Source organism: Squalius cephalus (genome assembly GCF_949319135.1).
Source record: "Squalius cephalus genome assembly, chromosome: 23".
In the NCBI taxonomy this organism is placed as follows: Eukaryota; Metazoa; Chordata; class Actinopteri; order Cypriniformes; family Leuciscidae; genus Squalius; species Squalius cephalus.
The window spans coordinates 24,005,819-24,031,606 of NC_137144.1; the positions used below are offsets into that span (position 1 = coordinate 24,005,819).

The following is a 25,788-nucleotide window of genomic DNA, read 5'->3' on the forward strand; positions in this document are numbered from 1 at the left end:
AGCTTTTCCAGACCTTTTTTTTTTTTTTAATTATTATTATTGGCTGGTTAGCTGGTGATTTTTAGAGTTTTTTTTTTAAACAGTTGGGCTATCTCAGTGTCTTTTCCTTTAGGGCCTTTTTATTTCGTTTTTTAACACCATTAAATGGTTGATGAGCATCTTGGCTTGTAAAATGCTCCAGGAAGTGACATCACAGCTGGCTGATGCTGTTGCTTAGCAACCACCCCGCTGCACCCCGTCAACCATCCATCAGATTGAATACAACTCTTGTTAGCAACTCTGGATGTTATTCTGACCTCTGTGCTGTACATAGTTTTTATCAAATCGTAGCACTTTTTTAAACATGACACTAGGGAAACGTTTGCCAGTGGTTTTAAATTTGTTTGTTAGAGCAGATCGAAGTGAAATCCTCGCATTGAGTTTTGTATTTTGCTTTAAACACTCCTAACCTTAGTTCAGTAAATCTGCACCGCTCTGGTTTCTCGCTGTGCCAAAGAGCATCATCTCTTCCTTGTTGCCTTTTGCAGCTGCTTTTTAGATTTTCAAAGTCTCTACCTCATTACTCTGCAAGTATTGCCATGGTTATTTACAAATGTTCAGATTGGACAAAATAAAGTTGTTGAAGCATCAATCCATTGGCTGTTCTGTTTATTTTGGTGTGCAAACATGAAAATATATATATAAAAAAATCACTCTAAAGGGAATTATGCAATTAGATACAAATGTAAAGTCAACTGAATATCCTATGAATTCATTTAGAAACTATTCAAATTCATTAAAACCATAAAAATTTACTGAAATAAAATAAAAATGCTGTTAAAAATAAGAAATTATGATAAGAATTTATGACTTTGGTTATACAAATATATCAGATTACAGAAGTCAAATGGGTTGAGGACAGATTTTGAACTTAATATTTATTAAATATTTAAGATTTAATTTAATAAGGCTTTAAGCTGCCAATAAGAATTACTGATACTAAAGATTTCAGAAAACATGGCAAAAAAAGTGTGTGGAACCTTCAGGTCGACTTTTCAAAGTGCACTTGTGCAACATTAAGGCAAAACTGCAAATTGTCAAGCTCTTTGGTTTGGTATTTTGGTCCCAGAATGCCTCGCTTGGCTTGGCCGTATCATGTCAGTTCAGTCTGTTTAGTTTGAGGCAGGCGTAGAGCCGCCAGTCCTCCTGCCAGCAGGAGCGCAGACACCATCAGCAGAGGTACGGCACAGTTGGAGTCCACCAGCTGCCCAAAAACAACATTTCCCAGGATGGCTGCCACGCGGCCCACTCCAGTGAAAACGCCCAGAGCTGATGAGCTACAAAACAAAAACCGCAATTAATACATTCATTCATTTCGTTCTCTGAATTATATTTAAAGAAGCCATATTCTACACTTTCCTATTTATTTTTCATATAAAGTTAGTCAAAGTTTCATTAAGGTCATTATTTGTATTTGTAACTTTTTTTTCCCAAGTCTCTAGACCTTTTTTGATACTGGGCATTTATGTAACTATACAAATAATTCAGATTTTGTTGAAAGAAGTCTCTTCTGCTCACACAGGCTACATTTATTTGATCAAAAATACAGTAAAAACACTAATATTGTGAAATATTATTTCAATTTAAAAGAACTGTTTTCTATGTTAATACATTATTAAATGTGATTTATTCCTGTGGTCAAAGCTGAATTTTCAGCATCATTACTCCAGTCTTCAGTGTCACATGACCCTTCAGAAATCATTCTAATATGCTGATTTGATGCTCAAAAAAAAAAAACATTTCTGAAGGATCATGTGACACTCAAGGAAATTAGCTTTGCATCGCCGGAATTTTACATTTTAACAGTTTTATTTTTAATTCTAATAATTTTTTACAATATTTCACTGTATTTTTAATCAAATAAATGCAACCTTGGTGACTTCTTTTTAAAAAAAGATTTAAAAAAGCTTCATTAATCCAAACTTTTGGAATTATGATTGGCTGAGCTCTTTGCATGTGAAATCAGTAGCAATATTACAAATGAATATTGGGGTTTACCGTAGTTGTGTGGGGTACAGTTCCGTCCCCACCACGTCCAGGGCGTTCCAGGAGATGACAGAAACGCCACTGAACACGCAGGACACGATCAGACTCTGAGCTTTGGTCTTCACCATGTAGATGATAAACACGCTCACGCTGGACGCCAGCAAGCTGACGCCTACCGGACAGAAAAAAATCATTGTTATAGATGGACGTTTATAGTGCGCTTTATTAGTTCTTTAATATTTTGCAATAATTAATGTGGTGATGAGGTATATTAAGCAAAATGTGCCATTCAATCATTGTAAGATAACTTGAGGTACTAACACAGCAGAATTTTCCCGCCAATTCTGTCCATGAGCAGGATAGTGAAGATGTTTCCCGGCAAGTTTGAAGCCGCAGTTATAAAACCCTCCATGTATACTGCAAAACACACAAATCTATTATAAAAAATACTTGATCATGACAACAAAAGATAAAAATAATGATCAGTACCAGCAGTTTTGACTGGATAGCAGCTTTCATTCTCTGAGCTTTGCACTCGAGACGTGTTGGTGCATGGAGACCCTCCGTCCTCGGCTCTCTTAAAAAGCTCTGGAAACCACATCCATAACCCATAATACCTGCACAGAGAGGTTTACATCATTTAATCATACTTACATATTTGTAAACAAAAATGAAGTTAGCTAATCATAACAGATCATAACATAGAAATCTTCAAGGTACAACAGCAAAAACAGCCTGTGTGGAGGTTAGCCAATCACAAGAGCAGAGATATATATAGTATTTCCTACTTTACCTGCATACACACAATACACTCATGTAAAGAAATATATATACTATATACCAAATCTCATCTGTTCGATTTGCAAAAATGCAAAAATGTCTGTATTATCGTCTCTACATATATATAGTATACTCACGTAAAGCAATACATAACTATTATGTAACTATATTATCGCCCAGCTCTTTAGATATATAAGTATCTCCAACCTTATCTGCATACATACAGTATACATGCATATAGGACGATATATACTATATAGCAAATCTCAACTGCTTGAATCGTGGCAAAATATAAACTATATTAACGTCCAGCTCTAATCTACTAAATGTGACTATAAGGCACGAAGATATTAACATATTATAAATATCAATGATTTTCTTTAAAGCTGCTTTAATTACTGTGTATTGTGAAAAGCGCTATACAGATAAGTACATATTACATATATATATATATATATAAATACACATATATATTACATATATATTACATATTAAAGTCATGAAATAGTAGCAAAATACACCCTGTAAAGGTCAGAGAGGCTGGGAAATGGCCGTGTCAAACTAGATCATGACTTTGTTTGGTGTCAAAAACCTTGACTAACATTATAAGTGGACTTCAGAGAAAATAATCAACCTTAAAATGGCAGAATATTTTGCTTTTAATAGGTTTTACCCAAAGGAAATGCAGAAAAATATAATCAGCAGAACGACACTTCTGGAAGCCAGCGGTCCTACTAACAGCTGTCTGATGGGGTCCAGTGCCTGTAGAAGAAGCAGCGACACCATCAGGACCTCAGAAATACTTTAGAACATTTTTCGATAACGTATCAAACGTGATCTGAACCTGTTTGAGCTGATGGCTAAACCGCTGATATCTTGAGCCGCTACAGGGTCTGTTTTTCTCTTCATCATCTTGGGGTCTGATTATAAGACCTAGAGCCTGTTAACACAAACTCATTTTCAGCAACCGATCATCTAAATAATAGTTTCCTTCATGAACAGAACAGTGGGAAGGTTTGACCTGGAACTAAGCAAACATCAGAGATTTACGCACAGGAAATGGTTTTGTTGCATGTCTGTTGTTCAGTTTGAACATCTTCTGAAACACAGATAAAGCCTCCGTCTCACGTCCGGCCTGTGGAGAAGAAACACCTAATGAAGTAGTGCCACTAAACCTGACCTTCATTCGTCCGGTAACGGACCCAATGTAACTTGTTCAGATACATGAATGGAATCAGTGAAAGTTGAGTCAGTGCGCACCTCCATGAGGAACTTCGGGCTCTCCGGCATGAACAGTCTGAAAATGAGCGCTGATGACAGGCTGGGGACGGAGCAGAGGACCACAAAAAGACGCCAACTCTGAAAATCCAACCAGCCCCAATGAGCATTCAGAGATGTTCTGGGAATCACCATCCACGCCACACCTGGACAAAAACACACAACATTCAACCTATTCAAATCAATATTTATGTGTGAATGTTCTGTGCACATAGCAATGATTTATAAATATATAATGAAACACATTACATACACAAACACACACACACACACACACACATATATATATATATATATATATATATATATATGTGTGTGTGTGTGTGTGTGTGTGTGTGTAATAATATATTTATGGACATGTATGTATATGTATAATATAATTATTAAGATTAATCGATTTGACAGGACTAACTTTTTTGTGTTATACAGTATATATATATATACATACATTTCTATTTATTCATTTATATATATTTGGTTATGTATATTTGTCTCATTCTTATTTTTTATAGAAAATATTCTTTTCATTTTAAGTCTATTTATATATCTTGTATTTTTATGCATGCATTTATAAATTAATTACAGTCTTAATGTGTTTATATATATAAACAAACAAAAGATATATAGACCAAAGACAAAAGATATACATAACCAAAATGAATACATGAAAATTCAAAAGATATGTAAATAAATATTAAAAATATTTTTATGTAAAATAAAAACGCATTAAGAATACAAAATACAATTTTTTTTTTTGTATTTATACATTTTTGGTTATCTATTTTGTATTTTTTTGTCTTTTGTCATGTTTTTGTTTATTTATATAGCCTTTGCAGTTTTATTTATTCTTTTTTTTTTGGTTAAAGTTATAGATGTTCTGACTGTATTCTCATGTTTCAATATAGCAACGACAACAAAAAATGGACAGAAAAAGACTAGTGCAACCTTCCAGCCAGTATTTTAGAGGCGCTCCTCTCTCAGCTCAGAGGATGATGGTTTTACCTGCCGCTAAAATATTTCCCGCCATCCAGAATGTGGCGAGAGCGCTGATCATAGCTCCCCTCCGCAAACGTGGTTGAAACTCGGAAAAATATGAGAAGATGACAGGAATGGATCCGCCGACCCTGAGAGCGAGACACAGATGCATTCATAGTAGAGATTCTGTCTGCATAATATCTATCTAAACCTTGAAAAGGCATGTAAAAACTCTTTAGGGATGTGGTTACCCGACTCCACTGAAGAACCGCAGGAGGAGGAAGAGCCAGAAACTCGGGGCCAAACTGGCCACGGCCCCAAACGTGCCATTCACTGCCAGAGAAATGACCAGAACGCTCCGCCTTCCTCTGCGATCAGCCAGATACCCCCAAACATAACCGCCCACCATCATCCCTGTGGAGGAGATGCTAGTTATCTTGCCGAGCAGAATGAGAAATTATCACATGACACACTTATGTCAGCAGTTTCAATCACTCAGTTAGTTATGCATTTCTTGTTAAAACTCTCACTGAAAACAATGAGCATGACTCTGCAGTTTTCAGACACCTGATAAGGCAAATACAATTCAAAGTTCAACCAAATAGAGAACAAACTGCATTTCTGACCTGACTAAACAGTTTACATGATAAAAATGAGAAGTTATAATGTTTCATTTTCCTCGTTTGTCCTACTGTTTAAGAAAACATGATCATTACTGATTGTTTTTAACAGTTATTTGGTTAGAAAACAAAGAAAGAAAGACAGATGATAACCCAGGAATATGCTGGCGGTGAGGAGCCCCATGTCGCCTGAGCTGAGCTGGAGGTCGCAGCGTGCCGTGGGCAAGAGGAACGACACGCACAGGATCTCCACCGCATCACTGGCGTTCGCCCATCCGCAGACGACCAACAGCAGCCAATGGAAGAGTCCGAACCCTGCGGACAGACACAAACATGAGCTCCGCTGACCACTGCGTATGGACAAACATATGAAACTAGATGTAGGACAAACATAAAGGTAAAATTAACCTGCTTTCTCAACAGCCTCCTCATAAGAAAGTTTCTTTCTACTGGACACCTGGTTATCTGATGGACACATCATATATATCAGTAAACATCACAACATTTATTTCCATCAAGAGGTTCATCGATTATTGGTCAAGATCTTGTATTGACAATGCAAGAGTCCAGCGCTCTGTAAAGTCTCCTCCAGCACATCCCAAAGACTTTCAGTGAGTTTAAGATCTGGACTCAGAGGAGACGATTCATGCTCCTCACAACCATTCTTTCATAATCTGAGCCTGAGGAATCTTGACATTGTCATCCTGGAATATCATGTTGTGTCTTCCTACATGGTTGTCTAAGAAATGAAAAGCTACACACTCCATCAATCAGGGTTAGAAGAACTGTTGCCAAACATACAACATGCTAGAAACTAATAATCACTGCAATAATGATCCAATCATTTACTCTTAAGCATTTGCCTCTTTAAATCCAAACAGCAACTCTTTTTTTTTTTTTTTTTTGACCCTACAGTGTATTATATGGTAAAACCCCAGATTTAACAGTTAATAATCTATAACTGGTGAAAAGTGTTTGAGTCAACATTATACTCATCTACACAATCCACCGGGATATCAACCTCTGGACATCCAGTAATAATAAACACACATTCTACATTATTAATAATGCATTTTACCGTCTTCGTCCAAATGAGTGGACGATAGCAGGGGTTCTGTATCTTCATGAGCACGTCGAGGCATAATAACATTTCTGATTAAAGTATTTATGAGTGTAAACTACATGATCGTTGTGCAAAAGATTCAGTTCACTCCTGTACTTCTGTAAACAAACGCATTGGTGGGCGTGGCTTGTGTCGACGTCACTGCAACGCTCGCCCCTCTACACACTCACTTCCTCAATTTTAATTTTTTATCACGTTTTTTTTTTTTTCATATACAATTATGTGTGTTCTATAACTCTCTAACTCTAGCGTTATTTAATTTTTACATTTTAAACCAGTGTATATTTTTATTAAATAAAATTGTATTACTTTGGGAGTGGTCTTGTGAGCGTGACGTAACAGCGCAAAGCCCGCCACTATTGACCACTGGGCGTCGCTGTTTCGCTATCTCTCTCTCTCTTCGTATCAGTTCAATGTCGCTCTCTCATTTTCTCTCTAGCGTTCTCCGCTTGTAATAAAGTTTTTCCGTGTGTGGAGCTGAAGATGGCGGCCAGCTCGGAGCGCAGTCCTCCTCCTTTCCCGGACTCAGAGGAGCCCGAGCTGCTGGAGGACAGTGACGACGGCGCAGACGCGTTCACGGGCACGGTGAGTAACACAATTAAACGCATTTATGAAACTAATTAGCCAGAGACTTCATACAGACAGGCAGAAAGAGAAGAAGACCGATCACTTTCACTTCTCTGACACCTTCAGATCTCCCTGCTCTTATTCTTCGTCTTCTTCAACCGTAGATCTTCAGATCTGCTGGTTTACACGGCGTTTTCTGTGATCATATTTGCTTAACGGTTTAATAAAGATATCACTTTCATCACCACCTCAGATTTGATTCTTCCGCAGGGTTAAATAGATCTGAGTTTAGGCCTGCATGTGACACTGAAGTTTTTGGAGAGGACTCTTGTTGTTGAATAAATAATATCACAAGGAATGTTGACCCAGTTTTCCAAACAGACTGAAGTCACACTGTTAGAGAAGTGTGTATGTGTGTAAAATGAATGCTGTGTTGTGTCTAATTATAAAGGAAGCGTGAAAGTAGATTAACTTCTTCATGCAGAACCACCCAACATATCATAGTTATGATGTTTTATGTATATAAAATATGCATATGTGCATGCAGTCCATAGAAGAGATCCAAACTACAGTATGATGAGTATTATGAAGGCAAATCTGTCTCTTAATAAATGAGCTGGTGTCCTGCAGTCAATGTTTACTCAGCGTAGTAATTTCAGTCTTTTCAGGGCAAAGTACTGAAGGTCTGGTCATGTGAGTCTCAAACTTGAGTGAATGTCTAAATGCCTTTTTTTCCCTTAGTAAGCATTTATTTTCTGAAGAATTTGCTTTGTGGGAAGGAATTTACAGTTGCTGTACGCGAGTCAGGAAGGAGTGGATTGGTGGTTAAAGGTCTGCACTGGAACTGAAAGGTTGTAGGTTTGAACCCAGCGTGGGTTGATTCGTAAGCTGTAACCATTGTACCGTTAAGCAAGACACTTAACCCTGGGTTAATACAGGAGGAATGTCCCTGTAAGGGTGCTAGAAGTCGCTTTGGATGAAAGTGACTGCGAAATGAGTACTAAATGTGCAGGTCTTTAAAATATTGTATATAATAAATACGTTACCCCAAAATCAAAAGATAGAAATATGACATTTTATTTAACATAATAAAAAAAGTAGCCTGTTTCAGGACCATTTAGGAAATTTTCCGTGATTACGTTTTATGTAATCATGTTTATTTGAACCATCCTGTCTGGAATCAATGTTATATATTTATTCATTTTAAACCATCAATTGTACAAATGCTCACGTATATAAAAATAACAAAGACTAGCATGATGAATATTTTATCATTTAAATATTTACTGTTACAATAATGAGACTTTGGGTGAAAAAATTTGCTTCATTTTCAATGCAAAGATAGCACTAAAATAGGCTTATTTTATTATTTATGTATTGTAAAATGCCAGTTGTACAAGCAATCAAAAAAGAATAATACCTGTAATAACAAATATTTTACATTTTAATTATGTAATTACTATTACAATAATAAGTATTTGGTTGGATTTAAATTTCAATGCAATGAAAGTACTAAAATAGGCTTGCTTTACTTTTATATTTTTTAAACCACCAACTGTATTCACAAATACTTGTAATATAATAAATATTTGACAATTTAAAGGTAAAGTAGGTGATTTTCAGAGAAGCTAGCGATAGTAGCTTTAAAAGTACTGCGTTAGATTAAACTGAGAAGGATCATAGCACTTGCATATTGTTGTCCTACTGTTAGTTTAACTGCTTCAATTGTTCTCATTTGTAAGTCGCTTTGGATAAAAGCGTCTGCTAAATGAATAAATGTAAATGTAAAAGCATAAGATCCCACCCTCCCTTCAGGGCGTCTCCAAAGCCACTCCTCCTTCAAAACACATACAGCAGGGAGCAAACAAAAGCGCCATGAGAGACGGCGTTAAATGACCTCATGTCTCAAAGCACATAATATTACAATAATAATGAACATAACTTAAAGAGCTCTGGGGCCGTATTCACTAGGAATTTTAAGGCTAAAAGTAGCTCCTAACTGGCGAATTTAGGAGCAACTCCTAAAAATAATGGGCGTGTCACTCGTAACTTTAGGACTCCTAATTTTTTTGACTAAGAGTAATTCACAAAGCATTTTAGCCCTAAAAGTAGCACCTAAGTCTGGGACAGCTTAAAAGAAGTCGAGAGGACTCCTAACTCACTAAGACCTATTCACAAACCGCTTTTTGTGGCATTTCACGTTGCAATGTTTTGAAATGCGCAGGAGCTTCCAATTGCGAGGGAACAATTTTGCATTGTAGGCATAACTAGGGATGCAATAACGCCACCAACAACAACCAAAACTAGGCTACTCATTGCATGTAAACTAATTGTAACGTTTCATTGTGAATCAAATTAAAATGTTCTTCTCTTTGCAAACGTATAGGCAGAGGCATATAGTGACAGATTAATTCAATAATGTTGCAAAGATATTGCATCAATCCATATGTTTCATTAGGCTACTAGGCTATTTGTTTTGCCTTACTCTTTATTCATTTAGGCTATTTATTCAGTTATTCATCATCTTCCGTCCTTCGCACTACTTGTGTAGTGCACGCATTCTCAGACCTGTCACCTGTCACTCATCATCGTAGGGGAGGTGTTTGGAATCATTCCCGCGTTACAATCATCAGCCAATCAAGGTGGTCACTTCAGTCAAGCTCGTGCATGAGTAATGACGTCATCCATAGCAACGAAGACTCACTCTTAGTTTAGGAGTTGTCATTTTTCTTTACTAAGAGTAGGTCTGAAAGGCGTTGTGAATAACTTCTAAGAGAAAACTCCTAGCTAAAATCTTTTAGTGCGATTTAGGAGTACTCCTAGTGGTAAGATAAAATGCTTTGTGAATACGGCCCCTGACCTGTATCACCTGACTGCTGCAGATTCATAACGGCGTTGATGGTGTTGCCATTGAAACGCATAAATTCGAGTATCGATCCGCTCCGAGTGTAACATTACGTGTTTCCATCTCTTACAAAAGACAGTAGTTATGGCGTGAATGCAGTATAAGCTCGTTGTTTTGGTTCAGGAGGAACTACAGCCGCTGTTTCGTTTACGGTGTTCTGTGACTGACGTCTGTCTAACTTTGCATAGCATGAAACGCGCTGATGATATGTGATGTCTGCACGAGCAGGGTGTGTAAAAACATACATAGATGTTAGGACAAAATATCGTAGCCCTCGGAACGAGTTCTATGATTTTCTCGAGTTATACGAGTTGTTTTTATGGTCCTACGCCTTCCACAGACTATATATATATATCCATATACATATAAATACATTTAGACCACTTGACTTAGTGATTGCTATCAGGATGTGAAGAGACTTTCAACCAGCATAGCAAAACATGTTTTTGAAGCAAATCACCTACCCTGCCTTTAAGTATAAAATTACCAATTGTAGAAATGCACAAATACATAAACTTAAAAAATATTAACACGAAAAATTTTATATAGCCTTATTACTGTAGCAAGAACTTATGCTTAACAAAATATGCTTAATTTTTCAATGCAAAAATAATACTAAAAATAGACTTTTTTCTTTATTTAGGGTTGACCTTTAACCAGAGATATGAAAATAAATGAGGAAAATCCAAACACCGTTAACTCTTTCCTTCATTCGGACCCAAATCTAAAAAGTTGCTGTTATATTTTGCAAATAAAGGAAAGAGTTAAACAGTGTGTGGATTTTCCTTGTTTATTTTCATATCTTTCGTTTTGATCCAGCGCCTGTTAGACATCTTTTTTGTTTTGGAATTTTTTGACAAATTTTGTGAGATTCAGCTTGAAAATGTTTAATGTATTTGGAAAAACAATTCCCTACCAGATGGAAAATTATTCCACAGGCTGTTAAACACAATGTAGTAATCCTGTTTAAACTCACAATATTTCAATTTATAGTAACTCAATTTTACAACATTAGCTGAATAATCATTTCTGTGCCGTTCCTAGTCGATCTCCGAGATGGATTCACTGTCGCCTGACACAACCGGACCTCCTAAAGACATCTTCAACGAGCCACCAGAAGATATCTTCAGCGATCCTCTTAGCAACATTAACTCTGAACCCCAGAAGAACGTGAAGATACAATCTCCTGGCAGCGATGAGGCCGTGGACCTGCTCAGCGACCCGCTGGACGATGAAGCCGATGTGATTAGTTCGCCTGAAGTCCAAAACCCCGTGCCAGATCTCTTGAAAGAGCCTGTAGAAACGCCAAAGTCTGATGTCATCGGTAAAGCACCTAGTGATATCAGCAGCAAGCCTGTGCACAAAAACGCCATTGGAGTCCGACATCAGGATATTTTCGAAGACCCTCCGACGGGCAGCAAAGGCTCTGCCGCCAAGAAACCAGGGAGCGCTGAGCTGTTCGGCGATGAGGATGAGGATGATGAGGAAGAGGAGGAAGACCTGTTCAAAGAGCCATTAAAAGGCATGACGAAGAAGCCTCAGCCTTCAGTGGCGAGTGGGCCACCTATCAATGTCTTTACAGAGGTGAAATCAGAAGTGAAGGTCAAGCCACATGTTAAAGACGACCCCACGGATCTGTTCGCAGAGGAAGCCGTGACGGCACCCGCCACCAAACCTTCCTCGGGCGGCAGCTCCAGGACCAATGGGGTTCACTCTGAGGAGCAGGACATCTTCTCAGGTACAGTAACACCAGATCATGACTGTGACCCTTTTGACTGCCTACCTAGACCTGTTTTTTGGGCATCATAGGCATCATGACACAAAGTGATTGTTCAAATCTTTAAAGCTTAGTGAGCTACTTGCCTAGACAGCATTTTGAGCATCATACACTCTTAAAAATAAAGGGTCTTTATTGGTATCAATGGTTCCATGAAGAACCTTTACATTCCACAAAAGATTCTTTATAGTGAAAAAAGCTTCTTTAGATCATCAAAATGTTCAAACTAAAGGTCCTTGAGTCCGAAAAATGCAGAAAATCGAACCTGATCCGAATTTTTTTATGACGGACGAAAGTTTCGGAGGCAGTGTGCAAGCGTGATTGACATAACGTGAGGTCGTATTTATTTTTTAACGTGCGAAAAATGCGAATTTCGGACTCAGTGTGCAAGGACCTTAAGACTTTTGCTGAAAGGTTATTTGGGGAACCAAAAATAGTTCTTCCTGTGAAAACCCTTGTAGCACAGGGTTTTTGGGCTTCATAACACCAAAATGTATTGCTCAAATCTTTAAAAGTTGCCTATATAGACAGCATTTTTGAGTATTTAGTTTAGTTTGTTTGTTTGTCAAAACTTGGCTACCTTGTCAGACAACATTTTTTTTTTAAGCATCATAAGCACTTTTAAATGCTTGGTTCATGTTTCGAGCAGCCTACCTAGACAGTATTTTTGGGTGACATTGGTGCATTTAAGAGTTTGCTTTGTGTTGCAGAATCCTCCGAACTGCCAACATAGACAGTGTTTTTTGTATATAATTTTTTTTTGTTTCAGTATATAATAAGTGCCCTTCCCAGAGAGCTTTTTCAGGCATCATAGGCAAATGTAAAAGTTCATCTTTCAAAACTAAGGCCTGTTTTCACAGACAGGGCTTAGATTAAGTCAGGATTAGGCCTTAGTTCAATTAGGTCATTTAAGTAGCTTTTATAAATGTGCCTTACTAGTGTGTGTATCTGGAGACATCAAGAGACACAATAATAGCCGCTTTCCGACCAAGTAGTTACAGGAACTTAGTTCTAGGAACTGTCCACTTCTAAACAGTTCTAAGAACTACTCTCCCCGAAACTCGGTTTTGCTGTTTGCGTTCGCACTGGCCAAGTGGCCATAGGAACTGGTAGGAGGGGTAAGGGAGTGACGCAAGCACGGTGACTTTTATTTTGACGGTGCGACGGACCTTTATTTTGGCAGCGCTGAGAACGCCAGAGCAAACAATGCTCGCATTCTCTGTGTTTATTAGTTAGCGATCTGTCTAACAGTAGTTTAATATGTTATTAGATAGAACTGTTATAGAAAGTAGACAGTATATGAAAAAAGGTTATTAGCCTATGCCGTGTGGTTGATGTCCAGTGTTGCTAGCTGGGCAGATAAACATAACCATGTTTGGCTTGGTCCCCTCAAAGTTGCGTTGGATTTTCTCTTCAGCATAAAGGTTTAGAGACCCATCTATCACTGTTTTCCATGTTTGTATAGTTAGTTTCTGGAGTAAATATATAGGCTATAATCTGTGTGTTTACATATAGCTGTTTTAAAAATGGCGGGTGCTGGTGTTCCGCGTGCGTTCGGTCAATCAGCGTACACTAACGTCACGGGTAGTTCCTACTTCCTATAGTGCTGGTTTAGACCCTACTCTGAAGTAGGACCCAAATTAGTTCCTACAAATGGAGTTCCTAGTTCCTGCGGTGCGAACACGCCGACATCCGGGCACTATAGCCAATAGTTCTAGGAACAGTGAAAAGGTTCCTCCGGTCGGAAAGCGGCTAATGGCACTGACTTTTTTAAAGATATTTCGGTCCAAGTTGCTCAACAGTTCAAACAAGCATTTTAGTCTAGGACTAGCTGAAGAAGTAACATATATTGTTTTTTGACATCTTATAACACAAATTTATTGTTCTAATCTTCAAAACCTGGCGAGCTGCCTATCTAGACAACAGTTTTGAGCTTTAAAACCTTGAGAGCATTTTGGGGCATGTTTAAGCCAGTTTAATTTGTGTTTCAAAATGTAGCTGCCCTCCCACATGTGAAAAGCTTGTTTGAATGTTTAGGTCATTTTTTCGAAACCTTGTGAGTGGCCTACCTTGATAATGGTTTGGTGTCACTGGTGCATTTAAAAGTTCGACTTGTGTTTCGAAACCTTACGAGCCGACTACATTGAAAGCACTTTTGGCTATCATAGGCATCAAGCGAGTGAACCGCCTTCCTAGATCATAGATGCTCAAGTAAAATAATAAAACTCCATAAGTAAAACAAAATAAATAAACTAAAACTACAATTAAAATGAAAACTGATATAGAAAATGCTCTTCTTATATAAATAATACTTAAATAACACTGATTAGAAGTCACCTAAAGTGCTTTAGGGTTTTCAAGGCTGTGTTTTTTTTTGCGCAATGAAACATTTTCCTGCTTTTTTTTTTTTTACTTGCATGTATTTTACAAGCAGAAATGCATGCACATCACTTCTCTGAGTGATGGATGATGAATTCGCTTTCTCAGCGTTGACTCAGGAAGGGGAAAAGGAATTCCTCAGCGACCTTTGACCTCTCACCCTGCTTTATGTTGCTGACGGAATGTGTTTTGCATGTGTATGTGTGTTTGTGCTCTAGGTTGTGTTTGTGTTGCATCTTTTTAGTTTTATTGAATCCATAAAATGCACTTTCTCTCACTGTTTTTCCCAGAAGCCACAGTGGAGTTGTCTCTGGACAGTCCTCTTAATGACCGCAAGAAGAAAGATGCCTTGAAAGCGTCAGTATCGGCTCCTGCCGCCCCGGTAGCCAGCAGCTCCAGCAAACCTCCGTCCAAAACCCTGGAGGAGGTAAAACACTTATAAAGATGGTTGGAAATTGAACATTTTTTAAATAAAAAGTACTGAGACTGAATGTTTTCATGATGTTGGCTCCTTTAGTGACTGATTCACAAGCAAATGACTCTTATGAGCTGATTCTTTTTGATGAATCAGTCTTAAACTTATGAATTATTTATTTATGTGTGTTTCATCTGAAAATTAAATTAGTCAAAGCTACTAAAAGAATCAAGTTGAATCAGAATCAAAACTGGATTTGTTGCATTTCTTGCGCTTCCCGTCACTAGAGATCAGATCAAACCTTACAGGTTTCCTTCTTCCTTTCTCTTTTTTCTCATAAAGCTGGAGGAAGAGGAAAGTGAGGACAAGTTTGATCTAAACATTTCCGTCACAAATCCAGAGAAAGTTGGTAAGACCTTCATCTTCAACTTGCTTTCTGATGTCTCGTTTCAGGATTAACGCTGTTCTCATAAAACATTAGTTTGAAAGAGTAGTGGGCTGAGTTTGCAGGAAACAGAAAACCGTGGTTATCTTACGAGGTGAAATTGTTCTAATTAAGGAACTGAGTCGCATATACGTCTGTCTAGAGCATTGCCATACGATAACAACTTCCTTTTTTTGCCCTGTGCCAGCTTTTTTTCATTTCCCGTCCTTCTTCTTTTTTAAAGGTGTGGTGTTACCGTAAGGTCTAAAATAAGCTCTGGGGAGATAATATTTCACTTGATATAATATATCATATTTTTGCTGATAGTTTGCTCACTCTTACTTTGTATATAGTGGCCAAAAGTGATGTCCAGAGGGGATATTTGTTTTAATAACCCTACAAGTTAGATTAAAATATTTTATATTTGTCAAATATTTTTTTATATGAGGGAGAAAAACAAAAAAAACACTTGGTTAAGGTATTTATCTGGCAAAATTATTTGCCAAAAAAGAGGCACACTACAGCTAAAAGTTTATTTTACTATTCCAAAAATATGCAAAATGCATAGAAAAGCAAAAAGCATACATTGACTGCATAATCAGTTATTAATGTCTCTTGTTTTCATGTGCTCTTAATTTCTTTGTATGAGAATTTATAGAGACGATCTAGTTATATGTGATCCAGCCGGCACTAGTTAGAAGTTTAAATGAAGTTAGAATTGCAGGTTCAGTTGCTTTGGAGGATCTTGGGAGTAAACGTTGTTTAGCTTAAATTGGTTTAGTAATAAAAGCAAGAATTTTTCTTTTGAAATAAAGAAGTTTAATGTTGTATTGTATGTATTTACAGCAAAAATCTCTTCCTAGTGTTTTGAAAGTGACTCGCATGGGTCTTTAACTGCATACCTAGGTTGAGGAGAGATCCCCTGATATGATTATAAAGCGCTTTGGGTGTACAGTAGTACATATGAAGCGCTATATAAATGCCTCATTCGTTCAACTAACATAGGTTGGTCAGAAATTTGACAAAGACATGAGCATATCCCACCCACTTTTATGAATCCTCTCCTTTACTGAGCAGTTTTGCAAGGGCGTCGTAACACATTTTACATGCTAATCATAACCGAAGTCATTTAAATATGTAAATCTTGGAAGTTTCGATAGAATTTTTTTTTTGTTGATTTACTCTAGTTTGCTGGTTTTTGCTGGTGCCCTGGAAAAACTGATATTTAAACTGGTTTAGTTTGACAAGCTGACAACCAACCCTTCTAAAACCAGCAAACCGGTCCAGTCTGGGAGACCAGTTTAAGCTAGTCAAGCTTTTTGTTTTTTCAGCTGGGATCATTGACTCTAAACGTATGACCTTTGTGTAACCATTCCTGATCTTTAAGCTTGAGGTTAACAGCACATATGTGTGTTATGTTGGGGTTTTATTTCTCTCTCTGCTACTTACAGGTGACGGTATGAATGCTTACATGGCCTACAAAGTTTCAACACAGGTGATTTTTCAGGCTCTTGTGCAGATTACACGAGCACACAATACGACACCCTGTCTAAATCTCCCTCTTTTCATCCCCTCAGACGTCGTTAACCATGTTCCGTAGCAAGACGTTTACTGTACGCAGGCGTTTCAGTGATTTCCTGGGATTGTACGAAAAGCTCTCGGAGAAGCACTCACAGAATGGATACATCATTCCTCCGCCACCGGAGAAGAGCATTCTGGGTAGAAACTTGCTTCTGCTAATGCATCTGATCTGATTATGAGCAAGTGTCTGATTATGAATAACTGTGTGTGGATTTTCCAGGTATGACAAAAGTCAAAGTGGGGAAGGAGGACCCATCGTCAGCAGAGTTTGTGGAGCGGAGGAGAGCTGCTCTAGAGAGGTTCGTTACTGAAGATGACAATGTTTCTTAACTAGTTGCTCTAGTAAAGAGATGAATCACACTTCTTCACCTAGTTTTTGTCCTGACTGGCCACATCTGTCATCAATGTGTCATGTCAGAACGTTTCGTCACATTGCACTAAGAAGCTCCGCCCCCAGTGAAATCTCATTGGTTTAAAATCCCTCTTCATACATCTGTTTATAAAACACCATACTATGATTGACTCTACAGTTTTTTTATTACAGAAAAATTACTTAGATTGGTTAATATAATATAATGTTAATATTAATTACTACTATCATTATATTTATTTTCATTTTAATGAGAACAGAAAAATTACTTAAACTGGATAGTATAATAATAGTTGTATAATATATAAAGTATATTGTGTGTGTGTGTATATATATATATATATATATATATATATATATATATATATATATATATATATATATATATATATATACACGAGGACAGAAAAAATACTTAAACTGGATAATATATAAATGTCAGTAGTAATTCATATTAATATATATTTAAATAATGAGGACAGAAAAATTACTTAAACTGAATAATGGTTATGTTCACCATAATTAAAATCATATATGGGGATAGAAAATGTCTTAAATTGGATAATATAATATTAATATTAATCACTACTATCATTACACTGTATTTTCATTTTAATGTGGACAGAAATATTACTTTGATTGTAATGTAATGTTAGTAATAATTCATATTAATAACGTAATTTATTAAATAATAAATCAAATTAAATAATGCATTATTAAATTTGATAGTGCGATGTAATTTAATGTTAGAAGTAAATATATATTTTAATGAGGACAGAAAAAATACTTATCTATACTTACCTTATCTAAGTATGAATATTAATTACAACTAACATTATATTATCCAATCTAAGTCATTTATCCATCTTTATTCAAATTAAAATATACATTAATTACAAGTTTACAACTAACATTACATTTTTATTATATCCCAATTCATGATGTTATCCAATCTAACGTTGTTGATTATTATTTAGATCTGATAATATAATGTAATAAATATAATGTTAGTAGTAATTAATATTGATATATTTTGAGGTTGTGTTTGAGGATTGTTTGTGTGTTGTTGCAGGTATCTTCAGAGGATTGTAAGTCACCCGTCTCTCCTGCAGGACCCTGATGTCAGAGAGTTTTTAGAGAAAGAAGAGGTGACACAGCTTCTTGCATAAAAACCAACATTTTGAATCATTCAATCAACGCATGCGACCGCCAACTCCACTTTAACATAAACCTAAGAGAAGTGACTTTCTCACATGCAGATGTTTATTTATCCATTCCTCACATGCTGTGTATGTGTGTGTGTGTGTGTGTTAGTTACCCAGAGCGGTCGGCACACAGGCTCTGAGTGGAGCCGGCTTCCTCAAAATGCTCAACAAAGCCACAGATGCAGTGAGTAAGATGACCATCAAGATGAACGAACAGGACGTGGTGAGTGGAAAAACACGCTGGTCTGACCCACGCTGAGCTCCTCTATAAAGAGGAATAAGCTTAAAACCAACCTAGAAAGGAGACTGAATATTAAACGGTGTGTGTGCTTGTTGGTTTCAGTGGTTTGATGAGAAGATCCAGGATGTAGAAAATGAAGAACAGCAGTTGCGGAAACTCCACGTCATGGTGGAATCGCTTGTCAATCACAGGAAAGGTCAGAAGGGCTGAAATGTGGATTTTATTTTATTTTTTAAATGTAGTGCATTCAGATTTGGGAATTGCAACCCATTCTGTAATGTGACATATATTAGGTGAAACAGAATCTGATTGGACTAGTTGTTAAAGGGTGGGATGTGTGTTTCAGAGTTGTCTGGGAACACAGCCGTGTTTGCGAAGAGCGTGGCGATGCTGGGCAGCTCGGAGGATAACACGGCTCTGTCTCGAGCTCTGTCTCAGCTGGCCGAGGTGGAAGATCGAATCGAGCAGCTCCACCAGGACCAGGCGGCCAACGACTTCTTCACCTTCTCTGAGCTGCTGGCCGATTATATACGACTGCTGGGAGCCGTCAGGGTACACACACACACACAAACACGCACACACACACACAGAAGAAAAATCCGACTCGTCCTGTTGCTTTACTGTGTGTTATGATTTAAGTCTGTCAGTTTTAACATTAAGGTATTATATAATGTTAAACTGGCACGGATTTATTTGTTATAAGTAATCTTATATTTCAGTTGGCGTTCTACATGCAAAGAGAAAATTATACCCTTCATTTGTAAACCTATTTAATTCACAGGATTGTCAAAAAATAAGCATTACCATGTGGTTGTATGCAATAAATCAAATATTTTTTAATTACATTTTGTTTTTACCATATTATCCAATATATTATCGTTGTTGTTGCCAATAATAATAATAATAAATGTATTATTAATTTATGTTAATATTAGTATTATAGATATATTTGAAAATAAAAAGAAATTTAACTTTTACATTTTTAGAATTGTGATATAAACCTATAAATCTATATATATATATCTTATTATTAATTCTAATAATAATGAATAATAATAATTAAATGTTAATGTTATATCTTAATTGTTGTTGTACTAATAATAAATAATAATAATAAAATAACAATTATGTAAATACATACAGGTATGTATCAGGATCATTATTGTATCAGAATTCATTATTATAATTATTGATTTTTTTTTTTTTTCAGCATCATGATGCATATCTGTATGTATCTACATAATTGTTATTTTTATTTTTATTTGAATTATTAATATTTAAAAAAAATTATTATAATAAATTAAATTTACAATGTAGATACAGTGCTGGTCAAAAGTTTGGAATAATTACATTTTTTAAATGTTTTTGAAAGAAGTCTCTTCTGCTCACTAAGGCTGCATTCATTTGATCAAAAACACAGTAAAAACGGTAATATTGTGAAATGTTATTACAATTTAAAATAACTGGTTTCTGTTTAAATATATTTTAAAATGTAATTCCTGTATATTCCTGTGATCAAAGCTGAATTTTCAGCATCATTACTCCAGTCTTCAGTGTCACATGATCCTTCAGAAATCATTCTAATATGATGATTTGCTGCTCAAGAAACATTTATTATTATTAATCAAATAAATGCAGCCTTGGTGAGCATGGGAAAAAAATATTTCATATGTTTGACTGGTAGTTTACATAGAGTATGTATCATTATGCTAAACATGTAATTTAAATCTAAATCTAAATAACACCTAAATCTATAATAAAAGAAAAAATTAGATTTGATTATTAATAATCATCATTTATTTGTATTCTACATCGTCAGGGGTGTTTTGATCAGAGAATGAAAGCGTGGCAGCGCTGGCAGGACGCTGAGAACATGCTGCAGAAAAAGAGAGAGGCCGAGGCCAAACTCCTGTGGGCCAACAAACCTGACAAACTGCAGCAGGCCAAGGACGAGATCTCTGAGGTGATGCACAACACCACTGCTCAACACTTACATCTGTAACCCTCTAAGTCATGTCTTACTCTACTGTCTCGTCCTGCAGTGGGAGGCAAAGGTCACGCAGTTCGAGAGAGAATTCGAGAGAATCTCAGCCACCGTACAGAAAGACGTCATCCGTTTTGATGTAAGACATGATTTCCCTGTTGGCTTTGGATATCTTGGCATTAAAGGGCCCCTGTTATGCTTTTTTTGGATATTGCCTTGAATGTAGTGTGTAATAGAGCACTTTGTAAATTGTAAATCTCAGTAAATTGAGTGATTGTCTTCTAAAAGAAAAAATAGTTTCTGAACTGCTCGAAAAAATTTGCATAATGACAGTCTATGGTCTTCAATGGCTGCCCTCAAACGAAGTCTACTGTGACCCTCAAACACTTTAGTTGTAGTTGAAGTCTGGAAGAGTTTGGTTCAAGACGACGCTGTTTTCTGTGCTGCCCAAGCAAAACCACTTTGCTGCACTTGAGGACTCGAGCTTGAAACGATACTAAAAAACCGAAGCCATCGTTACTGTTCGTATCACTGTGTGTCAAGTGCTGAGGAAGATCCAGAGCTGAAGTTCAGATATGGTAATGAGTGTTTGGTTTCCGACAGGTGCTTTAAACAGTCCACCAATCACAACAGACTGTGCCGTCTGACCAATCAGAGCAGAGTAGACCAATCACAACAGACTGTGCTGTCTGACCAATCAGAGCAGAGTAGACCAATCACAGCAGACTGGGCCGTCTGACCAATCAGAGCAGAGTAGACCAATCACAACAGACTGTGCTATCTGACCAATCAGAGTAGACCAATCACAACAGAATGTGCCATCTGACCAATCAGAGCAGAGTAGACCAATCACAACAGACTGGGCCATCTGACCAATCAGAGCAGACCAATCACAACAGACTGAGCTATCTGACCAATCAGAGCAGAGTAGACCAATCACAACAGACTGAGTCATCTGACCAATCAGAGCAGAGTAGACCAATCACAACAGACTGGGCCATCTGACCAATCAGAGTAGAGTAGACCAATCACAACAGACTGAGTCATCTGACCAATCAGAGCAGAGTAGACCAATCACAACAGACTGAGCTATCTGACCAATCAGAGCAGAGTAGACCAATCACAACAGACTGAGCTATCTGACCAATCAGAGCAGAGTAGACCAATTACAACAGACTGAGCTATCTGACCAATCAGAGCAGAGTAGACCAATCACAACAGACTGAGCTATCTGACCAATCAGAGCAGAGTGGACCAATCACAACAGACTGGGCCATCTGACCAATCAGAGTAGAGTAGACCAATCACAACAGACTGGGCCATCTGACCAATCAGAGTAGCGTAGACCAATCACAACAGACTGAGTCATCTGACCAATCAGAGCAGAGTAGACCAATCACAACAGACTGGGCCATCTGACCAATCAGAGCAGAGTAGAGCAATCACAACAGACTGAGCTATCTGACCAATCAGAGCAGAGTAGACCAATCGCAACAGACTGAGCTATCTGACCAATCAGAGCAGAGTAGGCCAATCACAACAGACTGAGTCATCTGACCAATCAGAGCAGAGTAGACCAATCACAACAGACTGAGCTATCTGACCAATCAGAGCAGAGTAGACCAATCGCAACAGACTGAGCTATCTGACCAATCAGAGCAGAGTAGACCAATCACAACAGACTGAGCTATCTGACCAATCAGAGCAGAGTAGACCAGTCACAACAGACTGGGCCGTCTGACCAATCAGAGCAGAGTAGACCAATCACAACAGACTGAGCTATCTGACCAATCAGAGCAGAGTAGACCAATCACAACAGACTGAGCTATCTGACCAATCAGAGCAGAGTAGACCAATCACAACAGACTGAGCTATCTGACCAATCAGAGCAGAGTAGACCAGTCACAACAGACTGGGCCGTCTGACCAATCAGAGCAGAGTAGACCAATCACAACAGACTGAGCTATCTGACCAATCAGAGCAGAGTAGACCAATCACAACAGACTGAGCTATCTGACCAATCAGAGCAGAGTAGACCAATCACAACAGACTGAGCTATCTGACCAATCAGAGCAGAGTAGGCTCTCAGAATGAGGGGTTTAGAGAGACTGAATCCTTTATCGAATCGTTTCAGACACTGAGAAGAGAGAGCTGATGCTGCAGTTTATATTATTAGAAAGTAGGAGATCTCCAAACTAAAATAGCATAACAGGGGCACTTCAAGTACTCCTAATAAACATTTTATTTGCCGTTGTTCTCGCTTCAATTAATTGTTGAATCGTATTTAAAATGATTCAGACTGACAATTGATTTAAATGTCTTTGCTAACAGAAAGAAAAAGCTCGAGATTTTAAGAGACAAATCATCAAATATCTGGAGTCACTGCTGCACTCAGAACAACAGGTACAAGAACACTTTATTTTATCCTTTATATTTTATATGTCTGAATACTTGTAATTCACATTTCACTCTTTCTCTCCTCTAGCTGATAAAATACTGGGAGGCGTTTTTACCGGAGGCGAAAGCGATCGCATGAGGAGGCGCCCGCGCACAAACACACACACTCACCCTGACTGAGGCCTTTCTACACTCTTTACCTCTTGCCTATAAACCAAGAGAAATCGTGCTGCAAAGGGAATCATTATCCGGCCGCTCGTTACTCTGATTGAATTAGTAACTTGTATATTTTCTGTGTAATCTTCACCTTTATTTTCTTACGTTGACTCTTGTTTTTGGGGGATGTAAACGCATGTGGTGGTGGCTGGGTGTCTTCCTCGTCTGTATGCAACCAAACTTCATGTTTATTCTCCACTCAGATGTGTTACTCATCAGCAGTGGTTTACACTAGAGGGCGCTCTCCTCTCATTCACAGTTAGAAACTTCCCAGCAGGCTTTCAGAGGATTTCAGAGACAAATGGTGACCTAGATCATTTCAGAAGTCCAGAATATTGGTACATACACTTTAAAACACCATAATGACATTGTATTTTGCAAGTAAATGAGATTGTAATGCAGTTTTTTTTGGTGGACTATTGAAATCAAACTGGCCGGTGGAAATGACAGGAACTGTACATGATCTGTGATTTTTCTTTTGGTTTTCACTCAAAGGATCATTTTAAATCTTCAATAGATTTAGGATCTTGTTTCTATTTGTTCACTTGACGTAAAGCGTTTATGAAGACGCTCCTAAAGCGTTTTATATCAATACCGGAGCTCTTTCAGCTGGTCAAACCAGAAGCCCAAAGCACTTCAGTCTTAAAACTGGTTTTCTCCTTCATTTAGGGCCTGTTTTTCTCATCTTCAATCTTTTTCTCTTTATTTACTTCATCTTACATTTTCATGTGTGTAGACATTTATGCCAACATGTTATCGTTTCGTGTCAAACCATATTTGACTCTGACATGTTAAAATAATTAATAGACTTTTGCTACGCTACTACTAATGATTAAATTGTTTCTACATGAGATTTTTTTTATACAGATTTTGCTGCTGTCAGAGTTTGTATTCATCGTCATTTATAACATTAGACATTTTTTGTTGTATGTTTTTTTAGTTTGCTTCATGAATGATATTTTGGGCCCTTCTGTAATAACACTTTGAAGAGACGTAAACAAGTTGGACTTCACCATTGGGTGCCATAAAAATCAAATGTTTGTTTATAAGAAAAAAAGGGGCAGGTATTTTTTTCACTGTGGACACTTCTATTGAGGAAAACAATAAAGATTTAATTACAAATATAAAGCTTTTGTTTTGTGTGTGTATTTATGCATTTATTTGTGTGTATGTACGCATGTACATATACACACACACACACACACACACACACACATATATATATATATATATATATATATATATATACATACTATATTAGTGCTGTCAAATCGATTAATTATATTTAACAAAAATGTAAATCTACATGTGTATACATAAATATATACATCAGTTTTCAAATTTTTGTTAGATGTGATTAATCACGATTAATCGATTTGACTGCACTTTTATATATATATATATATATACATACAAACTTTTAACTTGTTATCTTAGTGTTATTTATAATTTATTAATATTTGAATTAGTTTTTAGTTTTAGTAATTTAAGTACTTAGTTTCTAATAAAATGATTAAAAGTTATTTATTTCCAAAATAAATATATGTTTGTATGTATATATATATACACATATACGTCATGAGCAGTATTATTTCTGTTATTTATTAATATTTTTTAAAATTCAGTTTTCAATTTTTTTTGTTTTATTTCTGTTTTAGTAATTTAAACAAAAATATTTATCATATATATCATGTTTTTTATCATATATTTATATTTTATATCAGCTTTATTTAATTTAATGCAAACTATTTTTAATAGTTTAAGTTAATATCAACTGATCATAACTGGTTGTTAGCTTATATTATTTTATTATTTAATATTTGAATTCGTTTTTATTTTCACTTTAATGATTTTTTTGTTTTTTAAATTTAGCTTATTTTTTATTTCTGTTTGAGTCATTTTAGTACTCAAAACAATTGTTTTAGTTAAAGTTTTTTATCTAATATATTTTATTTCAGCTTTATTTAAGCAAAACAATTTGAATAGTTTTATTTAACAATAACATCACTGATTATAACTGGTGGGATAAAATACAATTTCTCTTCACCTGAAACCTTGAGGCAACATCCACACATCAGACTAATGAAGGAAGTGATCCTTACAGGCCTTCCGTCTTTCAGTGTTTGTTCTGTATTGAGCAGAAGCTCAATACTCTTGTCATAAATGCTTGTTTCTCTCCAGCTTTGATGAGACATTTCCATGTGACAACACTGAGGTTTACTGCGGTAAAATTATTGCAGCTGCAGCGGAATTAACCTTTCACCAAAATCCTTTAAAATTCATTAATCATTAAACTTTTCAACCTGTTTATTTTCCAGCAATTTGTAGGTCAAAAATGGTCCAGGGTTCATGATTAGTTGTTCTGTTTGGAATTAAACGGAGCATGAGTCCTAACCTCCTGATGGGATGAAGTGGGAAAGGGATAATAACACTTGAGCATCAGGAATGTGTGTTATCTTCAGACTGGAGTGTGTTTAGTCAGCAGTAAATGCATGAATGGTTGTGTGTCACGGGAAATCATGTGAT

At 36.7% G+C, this 25,788-nt stretch overlaps 2 protein-coding genes across 3 annotated transcripts; one reads left to right on the top strand and one right to left on the bottom strand.

Moving 5' to 3' along the window:
- Positions 1-58: 58 nt before the first annotated feature.
- Positions 59-6,923, bottom strand: sv2 (synaptic vesicle glycoprotein 2). 2 transcript variants are annotated; one of them, XM_079859372.1, is made up of 13 exons: positions 6,757-6,923; positions 6,087-6,143; positions 5,832-5,993; positions 5,310-5,472; positions 5,086-5,207; positions 4,066-4,229; positions 3,860-3,940; positions 3,650-3,745; positions 3,479-3,567; positions 2,515-2,642; positions 2,347-2,442; positions 2,038-2,197; positions 59-1,316 (listed from the first exon to the last, which is right to left on the bottom strand). In XM_079859372.1, the coding sequence occupies exons 1-13, from the start codon at positions 6,818-6,820 to the stop codon at positions 1,133-1,135; spliced, it is 1,566 nt and encodes a 521-aa protein (XP_079715498.1). In that variant the 5' UTR covers positions 6,821-6,923; the 3' UTR covers positions 59-1,132. The 2 variants fall into 2 exon arrangements, with proteins under 2 accessions (XP_079715498.1, XP_079715499.1); XM_079859373.1 differs by lacking the exon at positions 6,087-6,143 and having other exon boundaries at positions 6,757-6,914.
- A 285-nt stretch (positions 6,924-7,208) lies between these two features.
- snx1a (sorting nexin 1a) lies at positions 7,209-24,019 on the top strand. Its single transcript, XM_079859532.1, has 15 exons — positions 7,209-7,386; positions 11,318-12,011; positions 14,720-14,856; positions 15,187-15,253; positions 16,720-16,763; positions 16,846-16,987; positions 17,070-17,148; positions 18,292-18,367; positions 18,534-18,647; positions 18,768-18,861; positions 19,012-19,217; positions 20,485-20,628; positions 20,708-20,788; positions 22,981-23,052; positions 23,135-24,019. The coding sequence occupies exons 1-15, from the start codon at positions 7,285-7,287 to the stop codon at positions 23,183-23,185; spliced, it is 2,103 nt and encodes a 700-aa protein (XP_079715658.1). The 5' UTR covers positions 7,209-7,284; the 3' UTR covers positions 23,186-24,019.
- The last annotated feature ends 1,769 nt before the right edge of the window (positions 24,020-25,788 follow it).

What these genes read in the sequence shown, in the direction of transcription:
- sv2 (XM_079859372.1), bottom strand. Translation starts at nt 6,820, where the DNA reads ATGCCTCGACGTGCTCATGAAGATACAGAACCCCTGCTATCGTCCACT. An exon ending in CTATCCAGTCAAAACTGCTG is followed by an intron (nt 2,443 to 2,514) that starts GTACTGATCATT and finishes TGTGTTTTGCAG; the next exon opens with TATACATGGAGGGTTTTATA. An exon ending in CTGTACCCCACACAACTACG is followed by an intron (nt 1,317 to 2,037) that starts GTAAACCCCAAT and finishes TTTGTTTTGTAG; the next exon opens with CTCATCAGCTCTGGGCGTTT.
- snx1a (XM_079859532.1), top strand. Translation starts at nt 7,285, where the DNA reads ATGGCGGCCAGCTCGGAGCGCAGTCCTCCTCCTTTCCCGGACTCAGAG. An exon ending in CCTACAAAGTTTCAACACAG is followed by an intron (nt 16,764 to 16,845) that starts GTGATTTTTCAG and finishes TCATCCCCTCAG; the next exon opens with ACGTCGTTAACCATGTTCCG. An exon ending in GCTTGTCAATCACAGGAAAG is followed by an intron (nt 18,862 to 19,011) that starts GTCAGAAGGGCT and finishes TGTGTGTTTCAG; the next exon opens with AGTTGTCTGGGAACACAGCC.